The sequence below is a fragment of the Micromesistius poutassou genome (genome assembly GCF_964030765.1).
Source record: "Micromesistius poutassou genome assembly, chromosome: 15".
NCBI classification, from domain to species: Eukaryota; Metazoa; Chordata; class Actinopteri; order Gadiformes; family Gadidae; genus Micromesistius; species Micromesistius poutassou.
In genome coordinates this window covers 2,055,291-2,064,854 of record NC_140285.1, presented here as the reverse complement: position 1 = coordinate 2,064,854, position 9,564 = coordinate 2,055,291, and the positions used below count along the sequence as shown (strand labels likewise).

General features: G+C 46.8%; 1 protein-coding gene across 1 annotated transcript; it reads right to left on the bottom strand.

Annotated features, from left to right (window-relative positions):
• Positions 1-213: 213 nt before the first annotated feature.
• On the bottom strand, positions 214-5,193 carry bcap31 (B cell receptor associated protein 31). The gene is made up of 8 exons (XM_084479471.1): positions 5,093-5,193; positions 4,045-4,141; positions 2,964-3,064; positions 2,702-2,846; positions 2,384-2,519; positions 2,157-2,277; positions 1,524-1,624; positions 214-1,164 (listed from the first exon to the last, which is right to left on the bottom strand). Exons 2-8 carry the CDS (start codon positions 4,134-4,136, stop codon positions 1,129-1,131), a joined length of 732 nt encoding a protein of 243 aa, XP_084335597.1. The 5' UTR covers positions 4,137-4,141; positions 5,093-5,193; the 3' UTR covers positions 214-1,128.
• Between the last annotated feature and the right edge of the window lie 4,371 nt (positions 5,194-9,564).

Sequence of the window (9,564 nt, the reverse complement as noted above, 5' to 3'; positions counted from 1 at the left end):
GGAGGTGCCTTGTTCAGACAGGAGGTGGAGACAGCCAACTTTATACCAAGGCCATAACACCCCCCCCCCCCCCCCCCCCCCCCCCCCCACACAGACTGATATATACTGCGATAAAGTTCTGGATTAGGGAGATTGATAGTGAAGGTGGTGTCGTAGTGCATGATATAGTGAGGGTGGTGTTATTGGTGTAGGCTGAGGACTCCAGTAAGCATGCAGAGAGAACTGGTTTATTGGAGCAGGAACAGCTTCAGTACATAACAACACACTCCGAGAAAGAGAGAGAGAGAGACAGAGACAGGAGGAGGGAGGAGAGAGTTCCCTTCCTAGAAGAGAACATAGAGGAGGTTCAACTTTCCCCTTCTTCCCTGTAAACGGAGCCAGACCTCCTGGCTCGGAACAACAAGGCTCTTATTTATCACTTGACATTTCCTTAACCCATTTGGTCCAACTTGTGTCCTACAGTAAAAAGGACAAATCATCAACACTGGCTCCATTTCCCACAAATCAACAGCACCTCGTACAACATAAAAATACCAATAAAGTTGAAGACATTCGATGAACAGTGCAGAAGAACAAGTCACACGGTGAAGCATGGTTTAAACATGAGGACTGACGAGCAGCCCCTCAGGATCAAACCGGCTAGCAAGAGAAGTCTGAGGCTAAAGTCCACTCCCGAGCCAACAGGTGTCCGGCCCACCTGTCGGTCCTAGCAGGGAATGGCTCCTGATTGGCTCCTGATCTCCTCCTAGCACTGACAGCCAATGAACCGCCTAAGGAAGCTAGCTTTTTAAGTTTAGCCAACATGGCATTCACATCACATTGCTTCAAACCGTGATAAAAGAAACCCACTGAAGGGTGAGCACATCACAACAGAGTAAAGCCCTCCTCTCCATACGGCGTTAGCATGAGGGCTAGCCACCTCATACTAACTGGAGGCTTAAAGCAGGCTTGGGTAGAGAAGGGTCCTATTGGTACTGTTCTTGAGGGGGGGAATATTTCCTATTGGACATCCCGTTGGAAACAGACCGGTTGCAACCAGTCCAAAGGGACATCGGTGATCAGGAAGTGACATCATGAGCGTGATGAGGTGACGGCAGACGGAGCTGGATGAAGGTGGAGCGGGGAGCTTCAGTCTGACTTCTTGTCCCTGGAGTCTCCGCTGGCCTGAGGGGGGGGGGGGGGGGGGGGGGGGGGGGAAATGTACACGTTGACACGTTGCATTTTGTGGTCGCGGCCAATCAGGGACCTTCAATGACAGCAGGCCTGTGTGATGAGCGACAACACCAGGAGCTTCATACTGATGAAGACCATTACCCCTGAGTGGGGGGATGGGGAGGTCTGCTACAGCTGCAGAACTAAGGCTCATGAAGCTGCTCATTGAGGGAACGTTCAGACCAGCAACACGACGCTGAGGATACATCCATCACAGACCTCACGCTGTAAGGTTAATCACCCCTATAACAGCAGAATGGAATGACCCGTTGGCTGTGACCGGCGTGCGTGCGTGTGCGTGTGTGTCTCACCAGCAGCACGCTGTGCTCCCCCAGCAGCCGGTCGTACTCCACGGTCAGGTTCTCCGCCTGGGACTTCATGGCCCTCACGTCGCTGTCCGACTTCTGGAGAGCTGGGAGACACCATGGAGGAGTCACTCAAACGTTCAGGCACACTGCACCTCAATGTCTCTATACCATCTAACCCCTACCTGCTCCTTAATGACCTGTCTAACCCCTACCTGCCCCTTAACGACCTGTCTCTGTACCGTCTAACCCCTGCTTAACGACCTGTCTCTGAACCCACAGCCAGTCCATTAGGATGAAGACCCTGCTGTCTAATGAAGGTAGACAAGAGTCTTCTCCTGCAGCTGTAGCAGAGCCTCGTCCATTAAACTCATAACCTCCGTCAGGGGGGGGTTACTTCATAAGGGGGCGTTCCTATTCTGCAGAAAGCACCATTCATTAAAAAAATAAATAAATAAATAAATAAATGAGATGGATTAAGCAAACTTAGGTCTAGGATAAAGGTGCCAGTGAGGAGTGACCCACGCCCCTACGCCCGTGGCTCATCGGGTGGTGACCGTGGAGCCTCCTCATACACTCTATACTGATCCTAGAGGAAGCCCTGGCCTCCGCTCCACCCCCCCCAGTCCCAGTCCTCACCTTTCTTTGTGATGGCCAGCTCCTCCTTCAGAGTCTTCACCTCCTGCTCCAGGTCCTCCTCCTGTCCTCCAGTCTTCTTAGCCCCTGCATCAGGAACTGCTAGCCCCGCCTCCTTCATCTTCTACACCGGATACAGACAGGCAGAGCGTCGTAACCATGGTGACATGTGCTGACTGGATGGTTAGCATTAGCGGTGTACCCGTATTCTGACCGGATGGTTAGCCTACCTGCTGTAGCTGGTCATTCTCCTCCATGAACTTCTTGGCAGCGTTGCTAGCGCCCTCTGCCTGCTTCTTGAAGGCCTCGTTGGACGCCATCAGAGAGGCCTGCTGGGACAGCAGGGTTGCTATGCGACGGAGAAGTCTGAAGGAGAGGGGGAGGGGGGGGTACAGAGTCAGAGGGTACAGAGTCTCTTCATCATGTCATTCCTAGCTGAACCACCACTCATTCCCACCCTCTCCTAGCTGAAGCCGAGTGAGGGAGTATCCTGGTATACACTACAGTTGTACTAGCCTTGGTATACACTACAGTAGTAGTAGTCTTACAAGCAGAGCAGCAGGGCGAAGCCGGCGATGTACTCGTTCCTCTGGGCCCTGAACAGCTTCATGTGGATGTGCTCTACTGCTGTGGGGTTGTTGACCAGGTCCACCTTCTCTGGGACGCTGTACTTCCTCACCTCACGGAACGCATCTACGCAGAGATGGACACACACGATAGAGATTCATATACAGACAGAGGGATGGGGACACACACACACACGCATGCACACATATATACACACACACACAAAGAAAGCTATCCGCCCACCGATGAGCAGGAAGACCAGGATGGCGATGGCCACCATGAAGGAGGTGTTGCCATAGAGAGCGATGGTCTGGACCATGCGGGACTTGAAGAGGCGACTCCACCTGAACACACATGGCACACTCTGACTTCATCCTCCACTGAAACTGTTCCTAGTCAACAGGCCAGCACCGCCCCCTTGAGGAGGAACCACCTCACTACATAACAGGCTGTCAGCAGGAACAGTCATGGGACTACAGTAATAACACCCACACAGTGAGTGGTTTATTCATTACAGGCTGGTTTCTATCTATATCTAGATCAAGATATAGATAGAGATAAAAGTGATATCTATCTCGAGACAGAGAGAGACGTCTCTTGAGATAGAGACTGAGAGAATATAGATTGACAGTATGTACCTTAAAAAGGAACTTATGCCGCTTTTCCACCGACAGTACCAGCTCGACTCGCCACGACTTATCTCTAAAAAAGTACCTCTTCAACGTGGGCGGGTCGTAGAAAATAAACTCTCCAACGTGGGCGGGTCATCGTTAGGTTTTAACATTTAACATTGATGGAGGCGAAACTCAAGCCCTGGGAAAGGAACGACAAAATGAAACAGCGAAACGCTGATCTGTGTCCCCCTCGGGAGCCGGTCCGTGGACTCCAGCCACGCCGGACACACACAACCACGCACAGCCTAACTCTAGCCCCGGGAAAGGAGCGACACACAGGGCGAAACGCTGATCCCTGTCCCCCTCGGGAGCGGGTCCGCGGACTCCAGCCACGGAGGACAACTTATCTTTGAGTGATTATTCCCGTTTACAGCCGCTGGCCAATCAGTTACCAGCAGCCTGTTTACGTCACACAAAAGTACCTACTCTGCTCGCTTGGAACCTCGACGGAGGTAGTACAAAAAAAAAGTACCCAGTACCAGGTACTTTTTTTGCCAATGGAAATGCAAAAAAGGCGGACCAAGCCGAGGCGAGTCGAGCTGGTACTGTCGGTCGAAAAGTGGCAATACTGTACCTTTAAGACAACGCTACACTATGCAGTCTTACTTAAGGTAATGTTAAGGTAAGAAGGTTAAGGTAAGGGTACTGACCTCTTTGGTGAGATGAAGGGGATGCAGAGCAGCAGGACCAGGAACACCTCCATGTAGAGGAAGGTGGCCACGGCCATCCACTGGAGACTCATCCTGCCTGGAGGACACCACACTCACTACTGGTCCAGGACACCACACCCATACTGGTCCAGTAAACCCCCCTCCCTACTGGTCATGTACACCACCCTACTAGGGGTGTAACGATATGCGTAATCGAACCGAAATATTTCGGTACGGGTCTAACGGTTCGACGCACGTTTCATTTCGGTACGTACCGAAAAAAATAAATAATAATAATTCTATACATAATTTTTTTTAAATTAAGTTTTTATTGATTATCACACACACTCTGTCTTGTCTTGTCTTGTCCTGATGTTTTGTGTTGAGGACCACAATGGTAATAAGTCCTGGACTTTATTGTGTTTTTATCCTCAATTTGTTTGATACAATTTAATAAATCAAAATCAAATTGTTCAAATAAAAAACTGCTGTACCGAAAAACATACCGAACCGTGACTTAAAAACCGAGGTACGTACAGAACCGTGACTTTAGTGTATCGTTACACCCCTACTCCCTATTGGTCCAGTAAGCCACCCTCCCTACTGGGCCAGGACACCACCCTCCCTACTGGGCCAGGACACCACACTCACTACTGGTCCAGGACACAGCCCTACTGGTCCAGTACACCCCACTCCCTACTGGTCCAGTACACCAGCCCCTACTGGTCCAGTACACTACTGTACACAAATAGCCTAGTTGAATGTGTATATTAATACTAGTGCAGTACATAAAATACTACATACCTCACATTACAGTATTTTATACTTCATAAATAATACAGTACTTGTAGTATACATTGTGTACAGTAGTACAATACAGTAGTAGTACAAGTAATAGTACAGTACTTCATACCTGCGAAGTCGAACCAGCGATCGATGGCGTTGTTTGCATGAATCACATATAACTAATACTTCTAAAATATACCACTCGTGCTAAACTAATACCATATAAATCATATATGTAATGATACTACATGACTCCACTTACCGAGGATAGAAGTAGAGACGAGGAGTGGAGAAACACTGACCAGATGGACCGCAGCGTCTAGGCTAGTTAGCTTAGCTTAGCTTCAAGTAAGATAAACTTCCGTGTTCCGTCTTTAATGCCAGCTCATCTCTCGCGCATCACAGCATCCGCGGCTCTGATTGGACAGCAGGCGGCTGCGTCCAAATTCATAGAATGTACGTTGAACATTGTATCAGAAATTGAAGTTTAAGTTTTTTTGTAAATTGACTGTTCTGTCTGTATCTACAGTTTGTCTATGAACATATCAGCATGTAAACTACATATGATGTTTACATGTGACCAGCAATTAAACTACATATAATGTGTACATGTGACCAGTAATTAAACTACATGTAATGTTTACATGTGCCCAGGCATTAAAACTACATACAATGTTTCATGAGGCCAGTGATAGCCCTACATGTCATGTTCACAGGGGACAGCAGGGGGAGCCCTCCACTTTGTAAATTCTGCTAGCTCGCCCTTCCAGACCACCGTCAGATTTTAATATTTCACATTTTCATTCGGACATTTAATTATATTGTTTTTTCGTTTTCTAGAAACGCAGTCTACTCCCATTCTTTGCTGCCATGCTATTTTTCTCAATGCTGGCAGGATATTTATTTATCCGATGTCTTTGATACAATATGGTAAAAATGTAAACGAAAATGTTTGGTGACATTATTATAACCATAAAAAAACATTTTTTATTAAATGTCATTAATTAAGAGGTCTTAGCAAATATTTATTTATTTTTGTTCAAACTCGCATGATAAATTCTCATGATAATTATTTCATGAGTTGAGAGGGGGAGGGACACAGACTGGCAGACAGAGAGACAGACAGGCACGTTTTGTCCTAATCTGACAATGATCATCCTTCATAAATAAAAAATTAGCAACAAAGTCATGTGACCAGCTGCCAACCAATCATAAATAATGCAGCAGTCTAGTCTGGGCTGTTGCTAGGCAGGCGAGTCCAGCCCAGGTCCTATAACCAGGTCAGGTCCATGTATTAATCACTTATTACCAGGTCAGGTCCATGTATTAATCACTTATAACCAGGTCAGGTCCATGTATTAATCACTTATAACCAGGTCAGGTCCATGTATTAATCACTTATTACCAGGTCAGGTCCACGTATTAATCATTTATTACCAGGTCAGGTCCACGTATTAATCATTTATTACCAGGTCAGGTCCATGTATTAATCACTTATAACCAGGTCAGGTCCATGTAATAATCACGAATGAAAAGAGGGTTAAATCAGGATACTTGATGGTATAGTACTAGCAGAGTAGTACTGTAGTATTTTCCCATAGTATAGTTCAGTATACTATTGTGCTGAGGTATTATACTGTAGTATAGTCCTGTAGAACTGTAGTATACTCGTGTATTACTGTAGTAAAGTCCTGTATTACTGTAGTATATTCCTGTAGTAAAGTTCAGTATACTATAGTGCTGACGTATAATAGTGTAGTACTGGAATACAGTATTCATGTATTTATGGGAGTACTTAATCAATCAATGACCTCACTAGTTATCAAGAAGCACACACACACATACACATACACACACACACACACACACACACACACACATACACATGAACTAACGCACACACACACACACACACACACACACACACACACACACGCACACACACACACACACACACACACACACACACACACACACACTGACTCAGCAGAGTTGCCCGGTATTGGTTGCCATGGTGATCCCATCCCTACAGAATGCTGAAGTGGTCCAATTACACTCTCGTCTGGATCCTAATTGATTGATTACAAGCCTGATGGACGCTGCTCTTAACGAACCATTAGCTAATTGGTAGGTGCTTTACTGACAGTGTGTGTGTGTGTGTGTGTGTGTGTGTGTGTGTGTATTGATGTTTGTGTGTCTGCTGGTAAGGTCAGGGAGGAGGGGGCTGGTCAGCTGATGGGGTATCCCTCTGCAGGTAAGGTGCACCGTCCCGGGCTCCATCAGGTCAGTCTCCTCCATCACAGGCAGGTGGGACCTGCCCCACCTTCCATACACTACACATGATGTATCATTATACATCACTGCTGGTCCTACAGATGACACGTTATACATATACTACTTTATAAGTGTTACAATAACTAGTTTTATTACTAGTGTAATAAATGTAGAGTCTGCTCGTAGCTGTGTGTGATTGAGTGTGTATGTGTGTTGTTATGCGTGTATGTGTTTGTGTGTGTGTTATAATGTGTGTGTGTGTGTGTGTGTGTGTGTGTGATAGTGTGTGTTTTTGATTCAGTGTGTGTGTGTCTGTGTGTTGTTGTTGTGTTTGTGTGTGTATTTCTGATTGAGTGAGTGTGTGTGTGTTTCTGATAGTGAGTGTGTGTGTGTGTGTGTTTCTGATTGAGTAAGTGTGTGTATCGTAATATCATTAGTATTGATTATAGATTCTCTTTTTGCACACTCATACAGATACACACGCACGCACACACACACAGATACACACGCATGCACCCACACACACACACACACACACACACACACACACTCAATCACAAAAACACATATGTACCCAAACACACATGCAGATACACAGACATACACTAACTTACAGATACTCACAAACACGCACACACACGCACACACATATCCAGGTCCACATCATGACATCACAAAGGAGAGTCTCAGTGTTTCTGACACTTTAGTGAAATCACACAACTATACAAACTGAGCAGAAGGCAATGGCAATGGTAGAAAAACAGACAGTTACATGAAATATCATCAGCAATACATCACAACTCAGGAAACAAAACCAGGCGATGGACCCAGAACTTCATGGAGAGTCGAGTGTGAATGTGTTCAGGCATGGTGTGAGAGAGAGAGAGAGAGAGAGAGAGAGAGAGAGAAAGAGAGATGTATTGAATGTTGAAGGCTTTTGGTTATTTTACAAACTAATAAAAGCATGTTCACCTGGCACAATAAATATGATCAAATAAATATCAATAAATACATGGAACCACCTGACTGTGTGTGTGTGTGTGCGTTTGAGCATGTGTGTGTCTCAGTCTCCATTCCTCCCAGTATGTGTGTGTGTGTTGGATCATGTCGATGATGTGTGTGTGTGTGTGTGTGTGTGTGTCATGGAGAGCATAGTTCAGTCATACACAAAACGCGAACATACACACACACACACACACACACACACAGTGTTTGCTACTACAGCCATACCTGCTTCACTTAATTCTTTCATTCTTTTTTCTCATCACTCTCTTCTTCCTCTCTTTCCTCGCCCTTCCTCTGCACTCCTCACACTTCTACCTACCACTATACCCTGTCTCCCCTACCGCTATAGTACTGTGTACCAGTGCTCCTTTAGACTGTAGTACTGCGGCCCAGCAGGGGCGAGACAGGCCGGGGGATACAGGTTGGGGGAGACAGGGAGGTCAGGACAGTTGATGGCTTTAAGTTTAGAGTTTATTGCTCTGATCCATAAATGATATTTACTATCTCTTTCTTAATATTAAACACCTGATACACAGACACACCCTCACACACACAGACACGCACACACACACACACACACACACACACTGTGTGTGAGTGAAGATGATATGATAGTGGTGTTGCTCCCTGTAGCCCTCCCCCCCCCCCCCCCCCCCCCCCCCTCCTCGACGGACCGCACACAGCTGCTCCCAGGACCCTAACCCCAGACCTGGCCCCTAGCTCCTTGCTCCTAGACCCTAGCTCCTAGCCCCTAGCTCCTAGCCAGGAGCTAATGAGTCCGGTCCGGTCCAGGCCGGTCCAACCCGTCTGTGGTCTCTAACCCTGGGCTCCGGTCCTGGATTTGTCCACTCCACACAGTAGCCTTGTATGTTTCTTAAAATCCACAAAGTTCTTATTATTACACATTAATAATCCTTCTATATTTCATCAGCATTATTTCACTATTTTACAATTATGGCCACAAGTCCTAAAACAGAGTCTTGTGTTCAGTCCGGATGACTCCAGTCCGGGTTTTGATGTATTTTGGTCCAAGTCCGGTCAAGCTCCGTCCAGATCTGGCTCCGGGCTTTACATGGCACTGTAGCTCTGCACAGTATATCCCCCAAGCATGGCACTGTGTGTGTGTGTGTGTGTGTGTGTGTGTGTGTGTGTGTGTGTGTGTGTGTGTGTGTGTGTGTGTGTGTGCATGTGTGTGTGTTTGTATGTGTGTGTGTTCAGTTGAAGATCAAGCGTTTCTGATCACGTTTCCATGACAACGTGAGAGTGTTGGAATGTATCGGTTCTTCCTCTCCGTTCTCCACAGTCTTCAGTGGTCGGCAGTAAGTTACTAAATAGTCTGTCTGGCCAATCACAGGCCAGTGGCCATTTGGACTAACCAATGACAGGGCAGGGTTGAGGTCAGGTGGTAGGAAGAGGGGTGGGATGCAGAGAAGGGAAGAGGGAGAGGAGAGGAGA

What these genes read in the sequence shown, in the direction of transcription:
- bcap31 (XM_084479471.1), bottom strand. Translation starts at nt 4,136, where the DNA reads ATGAGTCTCCAGTGGATGGCCGTGGCCACCTTCCTCTACATGGAGGTG. An exon ending in TTCGCCCTGCTGCTCTGCTT is followed by an intron (nt 2,520 to 2,701) that starts GTAAGACTACTA and finishes CCTCTCCTTCAG; the next exon opens with ACTTCTCCGTCGCATAGCAA. An exon ending in GCTGGCCATCACAAAGAAAG is followed by an intron (nt 1,625 to 2,156) that starts GTGAGGACTGGG and finishes GGTGTCTCCCAG; the next exon opens with CTCTCCAGAAGTCGGACAGC.